At 40.8% G+C, this 26,534-nt stretch overlaps 1 protein-coding gene across 5 annotated transcripts in view; it reads left to right on the forward strand.

Moving 5' to 3' along the window:
- The window catches only part of LOC126272274 (protein madd-4-like), a 2,033,115-nt gene that overhangs the window by 1,946,705 nt on the left and 59,876 nt on the right, over positions 1-26,534 (forward strand). For all 5 annotated transcript variants that reach the window (XM_049975019.1, XM_049975021.1, XM_049975022.1 and 2 more), the window contains exon 23: positions 22,262-22,407. In XM_049975019.1, coding sequence (XP_049830976.1) covers positions 22,262-22,407 — 146 coding nt within the window. The remainder of the gene's footprint in view (positions 1-22,261; positions 22,408-26,534) is intronic.

Consider the following 26,534-nt stretch of genomic DNA (forward strand, 5'->3'; position numbering starts at 1 on the left):
CAATATCAGTAAGATAAAGAGAAATAAATAAATGCAGGAAAATGGAGGTGTTTGATGGAACCAACAGTAAATGCGGTGTTTGAGAGTGTGGTGGTCCTGCATTTTAACATTAACATTATAATCAAAACAGTGGCTGTGTAACAGTTTACATTAAATAAATGGACAAAGTAAAATATGAACAATATATCATGGGACAACTACAGGGCGGTGTTAAACATGTACAAAAATACAAGTACCAGTTAAAAGAAAGCCTTAACTATTGAAACTACAGTCTATATGGAATACAAAGACAACTTCAACAAAACAAAAGAACTTAATGAATACAGGAAAATGGGAATATGTAGGAAGAGACAGTGTGGGAAGCAATGAAGAACTGAGATATGAAGTTTAGGAGAGGGGAAGTGTTGAGCTGTGTCTGGTCATTACATGTGGGTGAGTCTAAGAGTCAACAGCACTGTTCTGATTCTTCCAAAATGAGTGAGGATTTTATTCACCAGTTGTATCAGCTGAGTTATCTGATGAATAAATATGCATTAGAGCACAAAAGTCCTCTTGGAAACATTCTGAATGTGTAGAAGAGCTTGTAACATACATGTTAAGAGTCAACAATGCAAACTGGTTGCTGCTTAAACTTCTGCAACAGACTATCCTACTAAATCTACCTCAAATCACACAGCCTTCAAGAAGGATGTTCAGACTGTCATATGAGAGATTTCTTTAAGACTTGATTGAGCCACCCACTGTCACATCTCTCACACTTATCAGCTGAAGAACATTGCTGTCTTCCACCCTTAGTCATTTATGAAAGCATGAAAAACAAAGGTGCCTTAAAAAAGAATGACACCATTACAGAACACATCAGAAACCAAAGTGTGCTGACTTTGAATTATCTGCTAATATCGAGTACAGGCATAAGAAGCTATGGAACATACAAAAATCACTATCCTTCAGATTTGCAGGGATGCCTTAGAAGGTTTAGTGAAGAGTGACAAATTTATTTTTCAGCCTGTTGCTTCCATTTATAAATTAAAAAAGTGTCATTTGCTCACAGTATGCAATACAGAAAATAAATCAATCTCTAAGGGATATAAGAAAGTTATCAAAACTGCTATCAAATAAAATCTCTGTAATTTCCTATACTGAACTGAAGGAAATCCCAAAATTCTTGAAACTACAACTTCTTGTGAACTTGATATTAATAACTTCATGTGAACTTGATATTAATGTTCTGTCTTTATAATATTAGCTCAAACGTTTATTGATGGGCCCATAGCACCATTCTTGACATTGTAACTCTTTATTTCAGTTTGTTTTCAAAAGACCTTCTTGTGTCCGGAGCTGTACCTGGGAACTAAACAGCTTGCAATTAAAAAAATATAAATAAAAATAAAACTAAGTTTGTCAGCTGGCAGTCTAACAGTTGTCTTTGCCATCAACAAACACCATGTCAGAAATGCTCCCAGAAACACTATCCCTCCAAAAGATTGGACCTACCAAAGAATAGCACCTTAAACTACCTAAACTAAACTAAACTCCATCCGAAGAGCCCTTGGAAGCCCCAACGGTACCGACTGTCTACCATGTCATCCTCAGCTCACAGGCATCACTGGATGCAGATATGGAAGGGCATGTGGTCAGCATACCACTCTCCCAGCCTTTGTCAGCTTTCATGACCTGAGTCATTACTTAATCAAGTAGCTCTTCAATTGGCCTCACAAGGGCTGAGTGCACCCCACTTGCCAACAGTGCTCAACAGACCCAGTCAGTCACCCATCCAAGTAGGATCCAAGCCTGACAGTGCTTAGCTTCCGTAGACCGTCAGCGAGAGAACACCGCTAGTTCCTGTTACTAATAAGGCAAGTACACCATTCACTTGTCACATATTTTTAAGAGCTTCAAACAGGAGTGACTTATTTTCAGTTATCTGTGTAGTTACTAGTTTATTTTTGTAATATCTTGCATGTCTGAGTGCTTACGAGGCATGACTTTTTATTTCAATAACAGTGTAGGGTACAGTACTGCCATCGCTATTGACCATTGTATCGACCCTCGTATTGTACAGGCTTTTGTTTGTTTGCTTAGAACCACTCAGTGTCAGTTAGACCGCCAGTGAGAGAGCACTTTGATTTCCCATTTGTTGCATATTTTTACGAGCTTAAAACAGGAGCAACTGCAGTAATGGATAGGAACTGTGATTGTTGTCTGCAGATGCGAGCTGAGTTGGCGACCCTTCTCTCACAGCTCCAAGCTGCATTGGCTTCTGGCACACAGCTTGAGGCTGCTGCCAAGGGGCATCACTGTGGGGGATCGAATGTGGGGATGCAAGGGACATCGAGCACATCCCACGTTTCCTCCGATCGGTCCACTGCTATGACCGCCCTGGCTACTGCCTGCACTGAGGTTGACCCCTCACCCGTGGTCGAGTGGGAGATCATTCCAAAGTCTGGCTGGCAGCAAAAAACTTTCCAAGAGGCCGATCGTTGGGCTTCCCCGGTTCGTTTGATGAACAGGTTTCGGGTATTATCTGTGGCTGACGATGTCTTTGAGCCGGATGCAGTCATCCACCCTGTTCCAGAGGAAGCTTCTCGGCCTGCAAGATCTGGGCATTCACAGAGGGTGGGTTTGCTGGTAGTTGAGAGCTCCAACATTAGGCGTTTAATGGGGCCCCTTAGGAACATGGCTGCCAACGAGGGAGAGGAAACCAGTGATCGCTCCGTGTGCATTCTGGGGGAAGTCATTCCGGATGTGTAAAGTGTGCTTCCGGATGCCATGAAGAGTACAGGGTGCACCCAACTGCAGGTGGTGGCTCATGTCGATACCAGTGATGTGTGTCGATTTGGATTGGAACAGATTCTGTCTGGTTTCAGGCGGCAAGCCCAAATGGTAAGGACTGCCAGTCTTGCTTCTGATATTAAGGTGGAACTCACCATCTGCAGCATCATCGATAGAACCAACTGTGGTCCTTTGGTGCAGAGCTGAGTGGATGGTCTGAATCAGAGACTCAGGCAGTTCTGTGACCATGTAGGCTACAGATTCCTTGACTTGAGCCATCAGTTGGTGGGTTTCCGGGTTCCACTTAATAGGTCGGGAATCCACTACACACAGGAGGTGGTTACACGGGTAGCGGGGGCTGTGTGGAAGGGACTGGGAGGTTTTTTAGGTTAGAGGGTCTCAGGGAACCACAGAAGGGGTGTCTGTCTAGAAGTGGGCAGTTAAAACACAGTAAGGTAGTTGTAGAAACGATTGGTATTGTGGTTGTAAATTGTCGTAGCTCATTGGAAAAGAACCAGAGCTCCAAGCCCTAATAGACTGAAGATCAAATAGTTGTAGGTACAGAGAGCTGGCTAAAGCCGGAAATAAGCTCATCTGAAATTTTTTCAAACGATCTAACAGTGTTCAGAAAGGATAGAATAAATACAGTTGGAGGTGGAGTATTTATTGCTGTCAGAGGTAGTGTGCCTCGTAGCAAAATTGAAGTAGGTAGTTCATGTGAAATAGCATGGGTAGAGATTATACCTGGACTGAACTATTAATTGGATAGTTTTACTGACCCCCTCCCCCCCTACCACCACCACCCCCTCCGACTCAGAAGATATAGTTGCTGAACAGTTCAAAGAAAACTTGACTCTCATTTCAAATAAGTACGCCGCTCACACAATTATAGGGTTGTGATTTCAATCTACCCTTGAAATGATCGAAAAATTATATGTTTAAAGCTGGCAGCAGGCATAAAACATCATCTGAAATTGTACTGAATGCTTTCTCAGAAAATTATTGTGCACAATTAGTTCATGAGCCGAATCAAAGCGTAAATGGTTGCAAAACATACTTGACCTTTTAGTAGCAAATAATCCTGGACAAATAGTGAGTATTATGACAAATACAGGGATTAGCAACCACAAGGAAGTTGCTGCTAGGCTGAATACTGTAACACCTACAACCATCAAAAAGAAACGCAAAGTATATCTGTTTAATAAAGCTCATAAAAATGGTCTTAATGCCTTTTTAAGAGACAGTCTTCACTCCTTCCGATCTGATCATGTAAGTGTAGAAAAGTTTGGAATGTTTTCAAAGAGACAGTATCAACAGCAATTGAGAGTTGTATACTACATAAATTAATAAGTGATGGTACTGATCCGCATGGTACCCAAAATGGGTCAGATTATTGTTGCAGAAGCAATGAAAAAAGCATGCCAAATTTAAAAGAATGCAAAATCCCCAAGATTGGCAAAGTTTTGCAGAAGTTCAAAATATAGTGCGTACTTCAATGCGAGATTTCCAAAATGAAATTCTGTCTCAAAATCTGGCAGAAAACCCAAAGAGATCCTGGTCTTACATAAAGCATGCCAGTGGCACGATGCAATCAATACCTTCACTGCGCGATAATGGTGAAGTCACTGATGTCAGTGCCACTAAAGCAGAGTTATTAAACATGGTTTTCTCAAACTACTTCACCAAAGAAGACGAAGTAAATATTCCTGAATTCCAATCAAAAACAATTGCCAAGATGAGAAACATAGAAGTAGATATCCTCAGTGTAACAAAGCAGCTTAAATCACTTAATAAAGCCAAGGCCTCCGGTCCAGATTGTACACCAGTCAGGTTCCTCTCAGAGTATGCTGATAAAACAGCTCCTTATTTAGCAATTATATACAACCACTCGCTCACAGAAAGATCAGCACCTAAGGACTGGAAAACTGCTCAAGTCACACCTACACCCGTAAAGAGAAGTAGGAGTAATCCACTGAATTACAGGCCTATATCACTAACGTCAATTTTCAGTAGGGTTTTGGAACACATACTGTATTCGAACATTATGAAGTACCTCGAAGAAAATGATTTATTGACACATAGTGAGCACGGATTCAGAAAATATCATTCTCTTTATACTCATGAAGTAATAAGTGCTATCGACAGGGGATGTCAAATTGATTCTATATTTTTAGATTTCCAGAAGGCTTTCGACACCGTTCCTCACAAGCGTCTTCTAATTAAACTGCGTGCCTCCAGAGTATCACCTCACTTGTGCAACAGAATTCATGATTTCCTGTCAGGAAGGTCACAGTTCATAGTAATAGACAGAAAGTCATCGAATAAAACAGAAGTAGTATCCAGCATTCCCCAAGGAAGTGCTATAGGCCCTCTATTGTTCCTGATCCATATTAATGACATAGGAGACAATCTGAGTAGCTGTCTTAGATTGTTTGCTGATGATGCTGGCATTTACCATCTTGTAAAGTCATCAGATGATCAAAACGAATTGCAAAATGGTTTAGATAAGATATCTGTGTGGTGCGAAAAGTGGCAATTTATCCTGAATAAAGAAAAGTGTGAAGTTATTCACATAAGTACTAAAAGAAATCAGCTAAATTTCAATTACTCATTAAGTCACACAGATCTGAAGGCTGTAAATTCAGCTAAATACTTAGGGATTACAATTACAAATAACCTAAATTGGAATGATCACATAGATAATGTTGGGGGTAGTGCAACTTAAGACTGCGATTCATTGGCAGAGCACTTAGAAGGTGCAACAGGTCTACTAAAGAGACTGCTTACACCACGCTAGTCCGCCCTATTCCGGAGTATTGCCGTGTGGCGTGGGATCTGCATCAGGTGGGACTGACAGACGACATCAAAAAAGTACAAAGAAGGACAGTTCGTTTTGTATTATCGTGAAGTAGGGGAGATAGTGCAACAGACTTGATACGTGAATTGGAGTGGCAATCATGAAAACAAAGGCTTTTTTCGTTGCGATGGGATCTTCTCATGAAATTTCTATCACCAGTTTTCTCCTCCGATTGTGAAAACATTCTGTTGTCACCCACCTACATAGAGAGAAATGATCATCGCTATAAAATATTATGGAAATAGAAGAGGATGTAGATGAAGACGAAATGGGAGATACGATACTGCGCGAAGAGTTTGACAGAGCACTGAAAGACCTGAGTCGAAACAAGGCCCCGGGAGTAGACAACATTCCATTAGAACTAGTGACGGCCTTGGGAGAGCCAGTCATGACAAAACTCTACCAGCTGGTGAGCAAGATGTATGAGACAGGCGAAATACCCTCAGACTTCAAGAAGAATATAATAATTCCAATCCCAAAGAAAGCAGGTGCTGACAGATGTGAAAATTACCGAACTATCAGTTTAATAAGCCACGGCTGCAAAATACTAACGCGAATTCTTTACAGACGAATGGAAAAACTGGTAGATGCAGACCTCGGGGAGGATCAGTTTGGATTCCGTCGAAATGTTGGAACACGTGAGGCAATACTGACCTTACGACTTATCTTAGAAGAAAGATTAAGAAAAGGCAAACCTACGTTTCTAGCATTTGTAGACTTAGAGAAAGCTTTTGACAATGTTGACTGGAATACTCTTTTTCAAATTCTAAAGGTGGCAGGGGTAAAATACAGGGAGCGAAAGGCTATTTATAATTTGTACAGAAACCAGATGGCAGTCATAAGAGTCGAGTGGCATGAAAGGGAAGCAGTGGTTGGGAAAGGAGTGAGACAGGGTTGTAGCCCCTCCCCGATGTTATTCAATCTGTATATTGAGCAAGCAGTAAAGGAAACAAAAGAAAAATTTGGAGTAGGTATTAAAATTCATGGAGACGAAGTAAAAACTTTGAGGTTCGCCGATGACATTGTAATTCTGTCAGAGACGGCAAAGGACTTGGAAGAGCAGTTGAACGGAATGGACAGTGTCTTGAAAGGAGGATATAAGATGAACATTAACAGGAGCAAAACGAGGATAATGGAGTGTAGTCAAATTAAATCGGGTGACGCTGAGGGAATTAGATTAGGAAATGAGACACTTAAAGTAGTAAATGAGTTTTGCTATTTAGGAAGTAAAATAACTGACGATGGTCGAAGTAGAGAGGATATAAAATGTAGACTGGCAATGGCAAGGAAAGCGTTTCTGAGGAAGAGAAATTTGTTAACATCGAATATAGATTTATGTATCAGGAAGTCGTTTCTGAAAGTATTTGTTTGGAGTGTAGCCATGTATGGAAGTGAAACATGGACGATAACTAGTTTGGACAAGAAGAGAATAGAAGCTTTCAAAATGTGGTGCTACAGAAGAATACTGAAGATAAGGTGGATAGATCACGTAACTAATGAGGAGGTATTGAATAGGATTGGGGAGAAGAGAAGTTTGTGGCACAACTTGACTAGAAGAAGGGATCGGTTGGTAGGACATGTTTTGAGGCATCAAGGGATCACAAATTTAGCATTGGAGGGCAGCGTGGAGGGTAAAAATCGTAGAGGGAGACCGAGAGATGAGTACACTAAGCAGATTCAGAAGGATGTAGGTTGCAGTCGGTACTGGGAGATGAAGCTGCTTGCACAGGATAGAGTAGCATGGAGAGCTGCATCAAACCAGTCTCAGGACTGAAGACAACAACAACGATACTTTTTACATGTCATCGCAGTGACACATTTCTGCTGTTGGTGTACACTTGTAAACCTTGTGTGTGAAACTAACTGGGTAGACCGCGGACAACTTTGGGAGTAAACACCACGCTGTCTGCCTAGGGGTTTTGTCATGATCCCAAGGTAATCCTGGATAGTGGACGGTATTGACACCTCAGACAATTGTCTCAGCACTAATGTGTGCTTGTGGTGTTGAGGTTTCTGTTTCTGCACTTGATGAATAAATACCAAGGATAACTATAAAGCATATACGTACATCTCAGACATCAGTGTGTGTGCCCATTATGGACATGTGACGGATGGAATAATCCACAAATCTGTGATGTGTCTTGTACTGTGGAGACATAATGAAAACACTGACCAGGAATGCAATGCAGGACAAGTTTATTAAATCTTCAAGAAACACAACTCTCCATGTTGGACGGTTGCTTCTTCAGGAAAGAGGGAAGGAGAGGGAAAGAAAAAAGGATGTGGGTTTTAAGGGAGAGGGTAAGGAGTCATTCCAATCCCGGGAGCGGAAAGACTTCCCTTATGAGGAAAAAAGGACAGGTGTACACACACACACACACACACACATATCCATCCGCACATACACAGACACAAGCAGACTTTACAAATGTCTCCATCATTGAGCACCAGCCTAATGTTGTCATGGCACATGGATACAGCATGAGCTGCTGGCGGGCACATGACATATTGTGAAAATGATGCCCATGACTGCAGCACCATGAGCGCTGTGGTTGTGGAAGACCGTTCTGCTGGCACCAGACTTGACACCTCTTATCGTGGCTACCAGAGACTCCATGGACAACAACAACATAGGGTATTGTTGTTGTCCAGAACATTCTCCAACATGTAGGATGAGTGCGGATTGGTTTTTGGCTCGCAGGTGCTTGTGGCTGTTGCAGCAGGCAATGCCTGAAGTGCTGCACAACATTATTTGTGGTGCAGGTCTGCAGGTTGCTGTCTTGTAATAGAGACACACAATGTAGGGATAAATCCTGTGTAGTCTGTTCAGTGATTTCATGATAACACAGAAGAGCTCTCAAGCACTAGTAAATCCCACAACATGGATGGTCCAACAGTTAAGATGACTATCTCTGTTGACCCACTGTCAAATCAGGATAGTGACTGGTCAAGTATTTACCAAGGAAAATCACCGAACAACCAAATGATTTGAGAAGTTATTTTATTTATAAAATCAGTTTTGGTATCTCATTAATGCCATCTTCAGGCCCCTGCATATTAAAAATGATATGTAATAATGGAAGCCCTTAAAACCTATAAAATGGTATTTGCAGTGTTAAAACAAGTACCCGTGCACATACAGCACAGTAACTCTTATATATCACTAGCAGTGATAGTACTTAGGTGATAGATAGGCCACTGTTGTGTACTTGACAGGTTCTATTGCAACATTTTACTTTAAATGAGAATAGATTTGCCACAGAACTAGGGTGTTTCTCATCTACAACAATCATGGAGGTTTTTTACATTAATAAAATAAAATAAAATAATAATAATTATAAGATAGAAAGTGGGGAAAAAGTAGACAAGTTTTATTCATTTGAGCTTCTTAATTTCTGTCTTTTTTTTGGGGGGGGGGGGCATGTTCTGTTATAACTCTGTGGTATCAAAGTAGTTTCTGTGCTATCCAGTATGTGTACAAATTCTGTGTCATTGTGCTGTATGTGCACAGGTACTTGTCTTAACACTGCAAATTGCATTTGTAGGTTTTAAGGACTTAAAGTCAGCTGTGGTATACCATCATATGCAATAGAGATATACTTAATTTTGTTATGCAGGGACCTGAAGATGGCATTAATGAGATGTCAAAACTGGTTGTCTAAGTAAAATAACTTCTCAACAAATACTGCTGTACTGATGTTTGGTGATTTTCCTTGGTAAAACTCAAATGACTGACTCTGTGTTCACATCAGGACAGATAGAGACCTTCAAAACGTGTCACAGGTTTTCTGTTGACACTGACGAGTCTCTGGATAGAAATAACCAACAGTTACATTCAAATACTTTTTCCTCACACACAATAACCAGAAAATAAACTGCTTCAGGTCCAAAACAAGATCTAAAGCTCACTGAATCCAAAGATAGATCACTCTTCGTCCTAGAGTCATTGGCAGTTGATGGCTGCCACAGTACCATGTGCCATGTCTGTGGATTTTTCCTCAAACTGTGATCCAAATGGACAAAATGAATGTCTTTAATGAAGAAAATGACATGAATCTGGAAGAGGCGTGGGGAAGAGAATACTATAACGTATTCTGAGTTCAGAAGTAATGAGGTATATTGAAAAGAAGGACCTCTTCCATAAGATCAGTATTGATTGTGAAAGCACTGGTCTTCCAAAACGAAACTTACACGTTCCTCACATAAACATTTGAAAAGCATGCATGAAGGTGATCAGATAGGTTGAAAGTATTTGACTGGGTACAACACCATTTCTTATTAATTAATGTCCAGTTATATGGAATGTCAAACAAAAACTGTGATTGGATTGAGGATATCTGAGGATATATATCTGCTGTAAAACCAAAGAATGTAAATGCTTTTAGATTGAAGGAGATGACTCACCAAAAACCAAGCATTGAGTTGTTGACAGATACACACAAAAGAAAGGAAACTTGCTAGCTTTTGGAGTTATCTTTTGTATTTTACTCTAGCTCATCAATTGTATTTTTACTCTAGCTCATCAATGGATAACTCTGAAAGCTAGCAAGTTTTCTTTCTTTTGTGTGTACCTATCAGTGACTCAACACTTCTGTTTTTCAGTGATGGTCTCCTTTACATTCTGTGATTCTACAACAGATATATATGTCAGTGAATTTGGACAGTAGCTTTGTAATGTAGATGATAGTGAATTGTGCTTTAATTATTTGAGAAATCTACTGGATATTAACAGACAGAGTTGGCGTACTTCAGCTGGAAATTTTATGAAGAACTCAAAAGGGATTCCAGTAGGCTCATATGCATGCCTTCAATTTTAGCCATTTCAGCTATTTCTTAACACCACTAACCCTAATATCTAAATCATTCATATTTGTAGTTGTCTAGGAATTTATCTGGGAAGTACTTCTGGATTGACCTTTGTGAAGGAATATTTTAAGATAGGGTTAAGCATTTCTCCTCTTGCTCTGTTGTCCTGGACATAAAAGCTGGTGCCACTTACAGCCGCCAATACCAGTGCCAGTGTGGACATCCTCAAAGGACTGATTGTTGCTGTGATTTCTAATACATTTTCATTATGAGATTAAGAGTGGGCTTCCTAGCATTGATACACAGTATGTCATGTCACACACAACTTATAAGATTGTAATGATTCCAATCAACTATTGGACAATTAAAGTTCCATTCATTTGCACATCTTGCTCTGTAAGTCCCATAATAAAAGAGAGCCTTCAGGGATGTGGAACTAGTCAAGTTATTCATTAAAAAAAGCCACTGCTGACTACTGATGTAAGATATGCTAACAACAAACTATGACTACAGCTAGGCTACTTCAAAATGATAATTATGGGAACTGCTTCTAGATTATTTTATATACTTGTATTAGGAGAAAAACAGCTACTTTGAAGAAAGTTCCTGTACACATCACATACTACTCAACTGCTGTTTTTATCTAAAACTTGAAACAGAGCATTTATACAACTTTACACAGACCACTATTAGTTGTCTGTGTTTGGTAGAGCAAGGAAATATGCAACACAAATATCAGAGTATTGCAGAGTTTACATTCCTGTGTCCTAATATTCTGATAAATTATAGGAGTCATTAATGAGTATTCTTTTACTTTGTCTTTAAACATTTGTGCATTTCCAGTTTCCCACGTAATGTCCACTGGCAGTTAGATGCAATCTATAAACTTTATTATTTGGTTACTACGGTAGTAGCAGATCTTTGCCATCCAGGCCTAGTTAGGCAGGGAAAAAAAAGATTGATACTTAGGATCCCATTAACAATGAGGTCATTAGACCCAAAGACTGAGCAGTGATAAGACAATGACGAGAAAATAAGTTGACTATGCCCTTTTACAAGGGAGCATCCTGTTGACAGCCTTAATCACTTTATGGAAAGTATATAAAATCTAATTTTGGATGGAGATTTGAATGGTGTTCTCCACAAATCACTGTCATACAGTGAAAATTCCAGGATGAAATAACTGCAGTACTATGAAAAGGATAGATTGGTACACATCATATAGCTGAGAAGTTGAATCACAGATAGACACAATGAAAAGACTGCTATACGTTTCAGCTTTTGGCTGAAAGCCCTTTGAGCTACTGCTGTGTCTGGTTGCTGTAGTGGGACTGAGTTGTAACTGCACCTGATGGGAGAAGCAGTTTGGTGGTGGGGATAAAGATGAAGCCTAGGCCAGTGAATGGAGGGGGTGGGGGAGGGTAGTGCTTTTTATGGAAGGGTGTAAGGATATGGGGGGACAGGGTCTGCCTGCTAGGTGCAGTTGGGAGGTTTGGGGGATGGAGGGTGGAAAAGGGAGAGCAGGGGAAAAGGACTAGAGGGTGCATTGGTGGAATAGAAGATTTTGATGTGCTGGAGTGGAAGCAGTGAAGGGGATAGGTAAATGGAGAACAGGGACTAGTGAAGGTTGAGGCTATGGGGATTACAGAAATGTAAGATATACTACAGAGAGAGTTCCCACCTGTACAACTCAGAAAAGCTAGTGTTGGGAAGAAGAATCAAGATGGTGCAGGCTGTGAAACAGTCATTGGAGGGAAGCATGTTGTGTTGGACATCATGTTGAGCAACTGGACAATTCAGCTGCCTCTTGGCCACAGTTTGTCAATGTCCATTCATGCATACAGGAAGACAGCTAGTTAGTCATCAAACCCCTGTTGAAAGCACCACAATAGTTGCAGCTTAATTTGTATATAACATGACTGCTTTCACAGGTAGCCCTGGCTTTGATGGGATAGGAGATGCAATGGCCATGGGTGGCTAGGGTGTATGGAAGGAACTTCTTGGTACAGAATGGGTGGCAGTTGTCATAATGGGGTTTTGCTTGTGGTTGGTAGATTTGATATGGATGAAGGGACTGCTGTAACCATCCTTTAGGTAGAGGTCAACATTGAGGTAGGTGGCTTGCTGGGTTGAGAAGGACTGGGTGAAGCGAATGGGGGAGAAGGTTCTGGAGGAATGTGGATAGTGTGTCCTCACCCTCAGTCCAGATTATGTAGATGTCATCAGTCAATCTAAACCAGGTGAGGAGTTTGCGATTCTGGGTTGTAGAAAGGACTGCTCTAGATGGCTCTTGAATTGGTTGAAATGGGATGGTACCCATTGCTGTACCATGCATTTGTTGTAGGTGATGCCTTCAAAGAAGAATAAGTAGTTGCGGGCAAGTATATAGTTGATTATTGTGACCAAGGAGGACATTGTAGGTTTGTAGCCAGACTAGCCAGACAGATATTCGAAAGGTTGTGTTCAGTAGCAGCAAGGCCATGAACAGCAGGGATATTAATGTAAAGGAAGGTGGCATCAAAAGTGACAAGCATGGTGTGGAACTGTGTTGAGTCGATGGAGGAAATAGTTGGTGTCTTTTACATAGGAGGGTAGGTTACAGGTCATAGGCCGAAGGTGTTGGTCCCCAAGAGCAGGGATTAACTCAGTGGGGGCACAGTACCCAGCCACAATGGGATGTCCTGTGTGGTTGGATGTATGGACTATAGGAAGCATGTAGAAGGTAGGGATGTGAGGAGGTTACAGGTGAGGAGAGAGAGATGTTCGTGGGATGGATTAAGGATTTGAGAAGGGACTCAATATCGTGTAGGATTAATGGAATGGGTTCAATGTGGCAGATTTGTAGGCGGACAAATCTGACAGCTAGCAGAGTCCTTCCACCAGGTAATCTGTGCAGCATAACTACAGTGGTGGAGCCTTTGGCGGCAGGGAAGGCCATAAGGTCGAAATCCATTTTTAGGTGGTAGATTGCTATTCTTTCTGTGAATGTTAGGTTATTTTCCATGTTGAGGAAGTTGGGGAATTATAGGGGGACGGGGGTGGAGGTTTGAGGTTAAGAAATTATGGAATGTGAATAAGGCACAGTGGGGCTGGATCATGGTTTGGCAGAGGAGAGAAATGAGCCAGGCTTGGTTTAGTATTGGTTTTGTGTTGGGTCTGTTTCGTAAAGTTGGTGGATCTTCTTCCAGTCCCTACAGTGGCAATACTTTCTCACCAACAATGCTACCAGTCAGACTCATCCTAAAACCAATATTGCACCCTGCCTGATGACTCTGTTTACTCCTCCATCCCACCATGATCCACCCTCATTGCTCCTTAATCAACCCCCCACCCCTCACTGGTTAACATTCCAGAATTTCTTAACCTGAAACCTTGCCTCACCATGATGGAAATAAACCTTACATCCACAGAAGGAATGTCGATCCACCACATAGAAGCTAATCCCGGCACTATAATAGTACCTACCAACAAAGGTCCATCACTGTGGTTTTGAACTGTAGGGGTTACCTGGTGGAGGGTCTTGAACAGATGTCAGATGTGTCCACCTACAAACCCTGCCACAGTGACCCCATTCCAGAAATCCAACAGGATCTCCAGTCCTTCCTTGCCACTAGTGAATTCTATCTTTCCAATGCCTGACTGGCTCCAAAGCTATAACTTCCTTCTTGGTCACCACGGCCATATATAGCCTTGCTCAGTATTACTTTTCCTTTGATGACATCATCTACGAACAAATTTGTGGTACAGCAATTGGCTACCTTCATGGCACCATCCTATGCCAACATATTTATGAGCTTCCTAGGTGAATTCTTCCTAACCACCCAGAATCCGAACCCTGTCACTTGGTTCAGATTCATTGATGACATTTTTGAGAATGAAGAATATCATTCCCACTATCCTTCCCACTCTTCTCATTGTGGTATTCGGCAATGCACCCAACCTATGCAGTATCCCTGTCCATCCTTGTTCTTCTCCTGGCCTCAGTCTCTGACCTCATGACTCATATATCCACAGTTAACCTACAAGCAAGATCTGTCCCATACATCCACACACCACCACCTAATACAGTCTGGACACAGGAATCTCCTAATCCACTGAAGCCAAGGCTATCTGTGAAAGCATTCATGTGATCTACAAACTAAGCTACAACCACTGTGCTGCTTTCTATGTAGGCATAATGTCTAACAAGCTTTCTATTTGCATGAATAGCCACCAACAGACTGTGGCCAAGAGACTACCCAGTTGCTGAACATGCCGCCCAACACAATGTGCATTACTTCAACTTCAGTGACTCCTTCATTGCCTGCACCATCTTGATTCTTACTGCCAACACCGGCCTTTATGAAATGCACAGGTGGGAACTCTACCTGCAGTATAGCAACCAACCTGTAATCCTCCCCACCCTGCCTCAACTTTCACCAGCCCTGTTCTCCACTAACATATCCCCACCCTGCTTCCACTGCAGCACAATGCAGAAATTTATTCGACCAGTGCACCCACTAGTCCTTTTCCCGTTCTCTACTTTTCCACTCCCCCTGCCCCACCTGCTCCTGGCCCCATCTAAACCTCTTGACTGTACCTTGCAGCCCTTCCTGCCCCACCACATCCCTACATCCCTCTCGTAAGCAGCACTACATCTTCCCCCATATTATCCTGATCTCCACCCCCATTTTCCCCACTCCACACTCCCTGTCTCCTCCTTATCCCTACCACCAGATTGTTGCTCCCTTCAGGTGCAGTTACAAAATAGCTGAGCCACAGTGGCCAGAGACAGTGGTCGTACATGTGTGTGTGTGTGTGTGTGTGTGTGTGTGTGTGTGTGTGTGTGTTTTCTACTTCAGAGGTCCAAAAGCTAAGATGTAGAGCAGTCTTTTTCATTGTGTCTGTCCTAGACTCAATGACCTCATACAGTGAGTAGCATCAATCTTTTTCATTACAATATACTACAGTCATACAGTGAAAGCTTTCATGACCAGATGAGCGGGGACGGGCAAGGGACAGTAGTGTACAGGTGGGGAGAGAGACGAATGCTGTCTGGTGGAGTGAGCAAGGTCGAGAAGCCAACAGGCGCAGCATTAGGAGGTTGTGGGGTAGGAAGGTGGGCAGAAAGGAGCAAAAAACGGAGGAGCGGGTAAAGATGGGCGGATGCATTGGCAGAGGGCTGCAAATAAACAGTGTGGGAAATGAGAATGGGAAAGCGATGATAGGGCAGAGTGGGTTGAAACTGTTGGGTGGAGGGTGTGGGGACAGCATGTTGCCGTAGGTTGAGGCCAGGGTAATTAAAGGAGCAGAGAATGTGTTATAAGGATAACTTACATCCCCACATTTCAGGAAACCTGGTGGTGGAGGGAAGGGTCCAGATGGCTCAGGTAACAAAGCAGCCATTGAAATCAAGTGTGTTGTGTTCAGCCCATGTTGTTCCACAGTTTGGTCTACTTTTCTCTTGGCCACAGTTTGGTGGTAGCCGCTCATCCTGGTGGACAGCTGATTGGTAGTCATACCAGTAGAAAAAGCTGTGCAATGATTGCAGTGATACAGACGGCAGTGATATCTTTGGGATAAGGAAGCTCTTAGCCTTTCCTGTGACTGCTGAAGCCCCCCCCCCCCCCCCCTCCCCAAGGCATAGACCCAAATTTTATGGGTTTTTAGGTGCCAAGCTGAAGGGCATTGGCTAAATACTGCGCAACTCACCACAGTGGGTCAAATGCGCCGGCGAGCACAACACCCGCACCTGTGACAGACAATGAGACGAGGCGTCAACTTGTGCTAGCTGCTGCAGCCCATATGTGCCAAACTGGCTCGGCTGCCCAGCATTTTCCAGTGATGGCTGAACTGGAGACATGGCATAGACCAAGAAGAAATGACTGACGGCATCGTAAGTGCCGCCGAACACAGACGCAACATCGAGTTGAGAAGATCAGGGGAGTCAAGGGTAGTGACTACATCATCCGCCACACAAGGGAAACTCAACTTCAGCCCTCACTGAGCTTGTCAGCACAGACAGTGAAGGAGGAGCAGTGTCACTATGTGACCATACATCTCCGAGCATTTGGCTATGGTGATCGATTACCAGACACTGATGGGCGACCTAGGCCTTTCCCAGTGCCCAGGCATCACTGATGCAGTGTGGCAGGTGGCTCTCATGGCTTAAACTGCAACACACTGTGCTGCCGTATGGTAACGGACTGATCTCTTACAACTAACATATGGCTTGACATGATATCCTCTTGCATATACCCGCTGTTAACTTAAGCCATCTTTGCATGACCTGTCTCAGTCTGCAAGATTCTGCTACTGCTCTTACTACCTGAGCCTGACTATTGCAGAGACTTTTTTTCCCTTGGCACTTGCCTTGACATTTTTTTCCTCTGTCCTCAAAAACACTACCCTTCATTCAATTTTTGACCCAATCTAGCTCCAGATGGGCATGTTAATGGTTAACCTTAACCAGATGTACACAAACATTGCAGTACCCACGTCCTGTGAGACCTCACTTTACTGAACACTAACCCTTATGCAGAGATGGTAGTAAACCTTTCGTGTTGGCCATCATGCCAGTGTTGGCGTGGAGGGGCGCCACCTCTATAAGAAAAAAATAAAAACTAAACAAACAAACAAAAATGCAGAAGAACTAGTCATTGACTTGGCTGCTTTCACAGGTGGCCTTCCCCTGATTGGGTAGGATAAACCTGTGACAGGACTGGAATAGGAAGTGCTGGGTGGGTGGAATGGGCAGGATTTGCACCTGGGTCTTCCACAGGGATGTGATCCTTATGGCAGGAGTTTGGGATTGGAATCAACTAGGCTGTTGAGGAGGTTGGGTGGGCAATGAATCACCACTTTAGGAGGAATAGGAAATATCTTGAGTCGAATGTCTCTCATTTCATGGCATGATGATTGGTAATCAAAGTCCTGGCAAAGGATGTTGTTCAGTTATTCCAGTCGGGAGTGGTACTAGGCAATGAAGGGGAGACTCCTTTGCAGCTGGTTCTTGGTAGTGATGGGAGGATTTGGGTTGTGAGGGGAAATGGCACAGGAGATCTGTTTGTGGACTGGGTTTAGGAGATAGTGTCTGCCTGTAAAAGCCTTGATGATACCCTCAGCATATTGAGCAAGGGAGTTTTTGTCACTGCAAATGCGCTGCCTCTGGGTGACCAGGCTGTATGGGAGGGATTTTTTGGTGTGAAAGGGGTGACAGCCATTAAAATTCAGGTTGCTTGTTTAATGTAGACAGAGATGGGGATGAAACTAACAGACAGGAGGAGGTCAAATCTACAAAGGTGACATGCTGGATTGAGAAAGACCATATTAAGTGGATGTGAGAGAAGGTATTGAGATTGTGAAGGAATGAAGATTGGATGTCTTAGCCCTGAGTCCAGATCATGAAGATATTGTTAATGAACCTAAGCCAGACCAGGAGTTTGGTGTATTGGGAGACTAAGAAGGTCTCCTCTAGATGGCCCATAAAAAGGTTAGCATAGGAGGATGCCATGGAGGTGTCCATGGCTGTGCCGTGGATTTGTGTGTATACCTTCTCTTCAAATGAGAAGTAGTTGTGGATTAGGATAAGATTACTAAGGTGCATAAAGGGAATGAGGTAGTGGGTTTGGAGTCTGAAGGACATTGGGAAAGGTGGTGGTGTTCGATATCTGTAAAACCATGAGCATGAAGGATGTTGGTGGGTTGATCTCAAAGTAGCACAAAAAAAAAAAAAAAAATACAAATTTTGAAGTTTTATTTTATATAAAGTTTGAACAGTTGAATGTACACATATGTGTACACTGGGTCTTAGCAGAGAAAAAACACCGATCTCATAGTATTTTCATATTTTTATTTTCAATGAAAAATGTATACATTAATTCTCATTTTATGAACACATTACTTCTCATGTTCATGGAATTTAGCAAAACAGTTGTTTTTTAATACTCACAAATAAACTTTGCCCTTTTTATACATTATGCAAGAACATGACTTGCACCCTGGTAACCAACACATTGAGCAAAACAACTCTCAATAAATTTAAGAAGGTGGCCAACCCTGTCACATTTGCTTTCTGTAGTTGGCTTTGGTACAATTCGTATTCATTTTGTGGGCTGATGCTCCTCATATTTATCAGAACTGCTGACATATTGCTGTATCACACTCGTAGAAATTTCTTTTGACAGTTCCAGTGAGTCTACAATATTTGAAGACTTTACTAAGCCATGGGCCAAGTGAATTCTGAAGTTAATGGGAGACATACACTTTTGTTTCGCTATCCCTTCTTTTTGACTACACCTTTTGTACATAATCCATGAATTAATTATGGCTAAATCAGTGAAGTGGTTGAATACTCTGACAGTCCACTTTTTTGTCCTGATGTTTGATCTATGGTATGCCATGTATCTATCACAAAGATCAATGCCACCCATATTGCGATTAAAACTTTGGATGATGGCTGGTTGTTTGACACTAACCTTTGCTTTTTCTGTATTAACACCACCGTTTGTAGATACGCTCTGATTCACTCCCTCTGCACAAGCACAACAAAGTGACAGATTTATATTCCTTCCATTTGAGGGCACAAACTTCCTGGTCCTCCCTTACGTACTCGTGCCATAGCCTCTGCTGTAGCTCCTGATCTCTCTTGAACTTGAGAAGCTACTCCTTTTATTCTGTTGGCCATCACAGTGCCTGTGTGAAATATATTCCTGTCCAGTAAAAGCTGAACAGCTTCTGAACTGGTGAAAAATCTGTCACTGTAAATTACATTATTGTATTCATTGGGTACAGTTCTAGCCAGTACTTTGAGTATACCCACTCCAAGACCATGTTCTTTCTGATCACTTTCAGGAATCATTCCTTTGCCAGTGTATATAGCCAAGTGTATTAGGTTTGGAAGGTACATATGTCCACATATTACACCTCCCCATGAATGGGATCATCTGTTCATCCACAGACAGGTGTTGTGAGCTGGATAAACTAAAACATTTATTTCTAAAAGCATCAGTTACAGGTCTAACCTTCCAGAGTTTGTCATTGCGTCATGATCTTCCAAATTATTTACAAAATGCAGATTATTCCATAATTTGCAGTATCTATCTCTTGTCATGGTTGATGATACAGGTGGAATATCAAGTTGCGTATTCCAGTAACGTCTTGCCTGGGGCAATCTCAATGTACCCATCAATATTTCAATGCTGACAAGGAACAAAATTTCATTAGTATCTGTATCAAGATTTTTTGAGTTCTTGTCGCAATTATATAAATTAGTTTGTCCTGCAATATTTTTCCAGAAATTTTTATTGATGTACCCAAAGAAAAACTATGAAGGGTTTCTCAGTTCATCGTCTACCTGTTCTTCAAAGTTTTCATCAGAGGGCTGTCAATTACACATCCAGCAAACAAACAGTACCACTGAAAAATACTGATCTACCTCATAAATCATGTCAGATGACCTACAGAACTACACAAATGTATTGCTTACTTAGATAGCCTCCAGCTTAGTGGACAACAGTGAGAAGATGAAGCTGATGTTCCAGGATTATGTGTGTCATTGTCAGATGCAGATGCCTCAAGATTAACATCCACATTGCATGCTTCAACTTCAAGCACACCATTTTGTTGAGGTGAAGTTGGAAGTTCATCAACAGAAACCTCATCTTCAACTGAAAAGGAACTCAAGTCATTCGTCTCAAGTCGTTTTATAATTTCATCGTCTGTCAGAGAACTGAAAATTATATAAAGTGAAGGTAACTGTTGGAGTGATTGAATAAAGAAATGAAAGTCAACCTAATAAAAATATTAAAAATTTTAGAGCTTCTACCAATATTAAAACCCAGGACCTATGGATTACTAATCCACCATGCTACCCATTACACCTGCAATGAATTAACTCCTATACTCCAGTATTAGTAGCTGATATATCAGAGTTTAATTTAGATTACATTTTAAATTATGATTCTGCAATGAGACCAGTCTTAGCGTTAGTACCACTACATTCTGTGAGCTAGGACTTGATGTACACAGATGTGCTCTTCAAATTCAACCGTAGATTTTTGTAAAGTAATGAGCCTATCGTTTTAATTGCATGCACATATCACTTTATTGATGCCATGACTTGTTTGGAGTAAGACATGACAAAAACAGAAATATAATTCAAAAACAATTATTGAAACTGAATTTACCTTTCTCGCATGTCGGAGATGACGCCATCCTTCAGATCGGAAGCTTCAGGATGTGATAAAACCTGCCAAAACTGACTTGCATGTGACCTACTGGCAAAAACAGAAACCACATGAAGTGCAAATCAGGTCTCAATTCGGAAAAACGACACTTGGAAGTATGACACTACAAAGACCTCATGTGGACATATGTGTATGTCGTGACTTAAGAGGATAGAGAGGTGGTGTCAACAGTGATGAGTAGTGATCCAGGAAGTAAAGGGGTGGCAATGGTGGAGAGATGGCGAAGGAAGCGGACATGGAAGGCTAGATTACAGGCAGTTGGTTGGAGGTGTTGGTCAATGAGGGCTGAATAACCAGCCAGCATATTGTGCCCCCACTAAAAGAATTTCAGCCCTTATTGACAAACATCTCCAACCGGTTGCCCTTAATCTACCTTTCCACATCAAAGACACCAACCACTTTCTTCACTGACTCTCCACCATTGCCATCCTCTATACCTCTTGGATCCCTACTCGTCTCTGTTGATGCCACCTCCAAGTACATCAACTTCCCTCATACCCATGGTCTTACTGATACTGAACACTACCTTTCCTTCAGACCCCAAACCCACTACTTACAGTCCCTTCCCTTCCCCGCCTCATCCAGATTGCTGCTTGTATCCCATATGATAGTTGCATTCTGATAGGTGCATCCTGAGATGCTAAAGTTGGTGGTCGTGTGTGCATGAGGTGCAATTGCTTGTGTGGGTGAATGTCGTGTGTCTCTCTCTTTTACTGATGAAGACTGTGGGCAAAAGCTTTATGTAATTGTCTCTTAATTGTGCCTGCCTGCAACTTGACGTGTCTTCTTTACAGTAAGTAACAACCTGTCTTTCTGACAATGTTGATATTCCTAGGTGGAATTTCCATTGTTTGATTGTACTGCAAAAAAGCAGTGTTTCCTTTCTACTGGGAAGTTAGATATTTCATTAAAGTCCTTCATTAACTGTTAGCTAATACGTATGAGCTTGTCATGATGTTATTGATTTATGAACGTTCTAAATTTGGTGTTTTTAGTAATTTTATGTATTTACCAAAGTACTGAAGATATGAAGTTAAAATTAACAAAATCCTTGGCTATTATCAATACAGACTACCATACGAAGTTTCACTCCATTTTATGCTAGGGAAAGGGATAATTTAATATATAGTAGTGTACTTAATGTCTCATTTCCCGTGAGGCTGTGACACCTCTCAGCTAAAGTTGCAGACTATCTCAGGTGGGAAAACACTTGTCACAATCAAGCCATGACTGATAATATTTATGCAGCTAACTTCTGTCTGATTCTATGTTGGCAATTTTCAGCGCTATGCTACAGCACTTTTGAAACACGAATGAAAATAGATAACATTTATCCCGTTCTGAATGTATTCCACATGTTACAGGAAGCTGAAGTTTCTGTCGACAGTATTACCTTGACTGTAACAGTAAGAAGCAGATTCAAATAATGAACATTCTATTACTGTTACTCTGTATCAACAATAATGTTTTAAAAATAAAATAAGTTGTTTGTTATTATGTACAGACTACAAATTTCAGGGCATGTCATTACAGAAGCAAAACTGAGATTATTAAATCCCCACTTGAGCTCAGTTTGTAATTGTTTACTCTTATCTTTCAGCTATGCAGCGCAGAGATGTTACATGTTTGCTGAGTAATGGAACAGAAGTTAATGGCTTGTGCAATGAATCAGAAAAACCTCCAGTAAGACAAGAGTGCTATAATGATAAGTGTAAAGGAACGTGGAAAGTGGGAGAGTGGTCTGAAGTAAGTATTTTGCATATTTAATGACAAAAAATTACATGTTACGTACTTGTAGGGCTTGCAGCTCTTTCTTCATTACATCATTGATTACTTTTATCAGTAGAACAGGAGGAGTCTTGTTCACAGGCTTAAAAAATAGAGTGAAGCAGGACAACATCACAATCATTACTGTTCCAGTGAACTAAGACAAATATGATGAAAAGGACTTTGCTACTGCGTAGTGTTCATCAAGATAGGAGTTCATGAGCTGTAGGAAGAGATAGGTACAAAAAACAGTGCCATAAGTGTTGGATAATACCTAATGGTTGTCTTAGATAAAGAAAGACATGTGGCGCTGTCAAGGAATATGAATGAAGTGAGCCAAGTGCTGATACCAGATAATAGTCTGGCAAAAACTGTATAATACAATGTGAGTAGTGATGTGGATATGTTCCGTATAGCACTTTAAATACAAAGTTGGGTTTCAGACAATTCCTCAACTAAGATGATCAGCCTTTTACGGTTTAAAACACAAGAAGAGTAGTATGGGAATCTAGTGATGTATTTTACTGGTAATGCACTGTACCTTGAGTTAAATTAGACCTGAAGATACAAATCACCTGTTGAGTGCTGAAGGAGAAAATACAATAGACGTACATTATCAGACAGTAGGTACACTTATTACTTGCCACTGACATCTGTAGATGAACTATAGAATGTACTAAATGGTGTGAAGTGCCAGTATTCTCCAACCCATTCTTACACAAATTGGACTTGACGGGGTACTGCATTGTCTTGCTGAAGATACAGTTAATCTGGGAAAAGGGACAGAAGGAAGAGTTTTAAAGTCCCATCAACATTGAGAACATTATTGGTGGAGCTGAAGCTCAGATTGTTTGAACGATGGGATAGGAAATCATCCATGCCCGTTTGAAAAGAACCCACATTAGATACCTCACCATTCACTACAGAGGGGACAATAGTAATCAAATTCTATGATGCTTGAAGAGTTAGATCTTTAAATTCAGTATAAATTTTCCAACATGACTCCTTGTTAATCGCTTTCACTGTTGTTGATGTTTCCACTTGCCCATTTCCTCGAACTGCAATTTCCTGTAATCACATCTTAAAAAGTTATACATATTTAAGTAACAACCACATAAGTGTGTTTAAATATTACAGCATGACTTAGTACAATTGTTAGCAAGCAGTTGAATTCATATAAACATCACTACATATGCAAAATAATATTAAATACAGTAACTTTACTATACTTCAATATAATTCACACATTGTATACCACTAGCATTTTCTTACAGTGAAACAGAAAATGTTTGCACAGACAGTAACATAAAAATGTACCAGAAGCAGTAATTTTCCTGTATATAAACCAGTTTTTTGTATGCTTTACTATCTTTAGGACACAGAGTGCCATTTGGTAATGTATAACCATCATGCTGGGTTTCTCAGTATTGCATAAAGCTATGTTTACACTAAGTTTAGAAATATGTTTCTGTTCACAACACTGTTTCTGACCAATTCTACAACATGTTTTCGACTATGTTCATTGTTCACAACCCCATTCACACTAGTGACAAATTTCTACATGTTTCTTCATATCATCTATACAACAAATGTTTCACTTTGTACACTACATTGTGTCCAGTGGTGAGGCTGAATTAATGATGTTTGGTGTTGCATTAGTAATACTTTGTAATATAAGTAGTTGAAGACAAAGGTGCATCACCATATTGGACAAAAATATACAATAGAGTGTTGGTGGGAATGGTAGGCTGCATAAGCTGATGTGGAAGATTCCACTGCACTTTGTAACTTCACTATGATGTCACAGTCTAGTTTTAAAACTCTACGTGTTTGATATAACTTATTTTTAACACAAATTTTAAAAAATTCAATTTCTGTGAAGTAGGGATTTGGTGTTAATCTTATGTATTTGGCAGTAGGGGAATTCTTTCAAAGAATCTCAAAAGAATTATGCAAAGGCAGTTCAGTTATGCAAAGACAAATGGGAAAATGTTTTATTTCGTATTGAAACTTTTATAAACTGTTAATATATCATATCAAATCATATTTATCATCAACACCTATCACCTCTTCTATGGCAGTTTCACAATTGGCACTAATGAATGTGATGCAGGAATCTGTTGTCAAACTGCTGCTCTATCCAAGCTCACTGATGATTCCTTCTTCTCTTATATACTTTCAGTTCTACCACAAAGAGAATGCATGTATATTGTGTCAGCAGAAACCTCAATTTCTTTGCTACGTCACTGTTGATGGTATTAAGCACTGCTCTGATTTTTTTGATGGAGTCTTGTTTGAGCTCAGGAGTTCCATACTTTCCACTTCGCTCACTCCACTGACATTCATCTGCAACAGAATGTGAGAAGAGTATGTATCTTTCATTTTGTCACAACAACAGATATTTGAACTTACCACACACTGTGAACTTACCACACATTGTGAGGCAACACATTTACTACAGTCCACTACAGGAAGTAAGTCATGAAATAAATGAACACTAGCACTATAGACGAGCATTTAGCAGTCACAGGCCAGAATCAATGGTTCTTTTGATCTGTATTGACACAGCCATGGATAGCTGTTTTCATGTTTAATGAAGCAGTAGCTTCAAACAACATTGTGAGCATTGTTGCAAAACATTTTTCAGATTCAGTGTAAATGCCGCTTAACACTGTTTGGAGGAGCAGAAATTATAAAACATTTTCCTTCATTTCTGAATCATGTACTTTGCTCATGCTCTTTAGATTCAGAGACAGCTTGTTGTAAACAATTCAACTATCATTTACAAGATATTTTTTACTTGTATCCTTTCTGCTTTCTGTGTGATGGTCATTCATTTTCCATATACTGTGGTGGTGCACATCCCCGTTTAATGATGTAATGCAGTCTTTTTTATGATATGTATTGAGGTACAAATCAAATCTGGTAATGGAAAGTACTGGCAGAATATAAATAATTAAGGAGTAACTTGAGTTGTTAAATCATTTATATTGAGGGTACTGTCGCTGCATTACGTTCCCTAAATTTGTCCCTGTAAGGTTGTCTTGAGCGGATTCCAATGACACAGGTGGTGGTTTTCTTCTTAACAGTTATTTGTGTGAATACTGACAACACAAGCACATATCATAATACAAAATACAAGTGTGTAAGTCAAATCTATAGTAGACTTCAGTCACATATCCTCATTAGACGTACCTTAGAGCTTATTTTTACCACATTGTTTTCAAATTGTTTTCCATGTTATGTGTTAACCCTACCACAGCACCAAAGAATTTGTTGCTTTATATTTTATTTATAAAGTACAAGTCTAGCCAGGAATTAATTTTCTGACCTGGAGTGTTTCATTACCTGCATCAGCATATACAGGGTGAATCACCTAAAACTTGCACTGCAAATATTGGGGAAACGGAAATGGCTATTGATGTGCGGTTTTCACAGAATGAATTGATGGTCATGGGCTCATATTGATCATAATGATGACAATGATGTTGATGATGATGATGATGATGATGATGATGATTGGTTTGTGGGCTGCTCAACTGCGTGGTCACAGTGCCCGTACAAAGTCCCAATTTTTTCACAGTCCAATCTAGCCTCTTTCACGAATGATGATGATGATGATGAAATGATGAGGACAACACAAAAACCTACTCCCCAGGCAGAGAAAAACCCCAACTCAGCCAGGAATCGAACCCAGGACCCCGTGATCCAGAGGTAGCAGTGATAGCCACTAGACTACGAGCTGCGGACATGGGCTCATATTATTAGCCAATAAACAGATCTTTCCTTCTCATCTTGTCCAGTAAGTTTCCACTGACCCAGGGTTCTGGGTGACTTTTCTCAGCTGTACCCGTTTCCCTAAACCTCTCCACTCCTCTTTTTTCCTTCCCCTTCAACTCTTTTGCCAGAAGAAGGAGGCACTGGCTGCAAAAGCGTGTAAAAGTTAAACCTTTTTGTATGTGTATGTTCTCCTGACATTGCTTGATGAGTATGTCTTCTATCTATCTATTTACATTATATTGTCAATAATGGATCATTCTTGTTCTTATAGATCGTAATAATACTTAGGAAGTGTATTGTTTGTAAAAAAAATACATATTTTTAAA

This window comes from Schistocerca gregaria, chromosome 5 (genome assembly GCF_023897955.1).
Source record: "Schistocerca gregaria isolate iqSchGreg1 chromosome 5, iqSchGreg1.2, whole genome shotgun sequence".
In the NCBI taxonomy this organism is placed as follows: domain Eukaryota; kingdom Metazoa; phylum Arthropoda; class Insecta; order Orthoptera; family Acrididae; genus Schistocerca; species Schistocerca gregaria.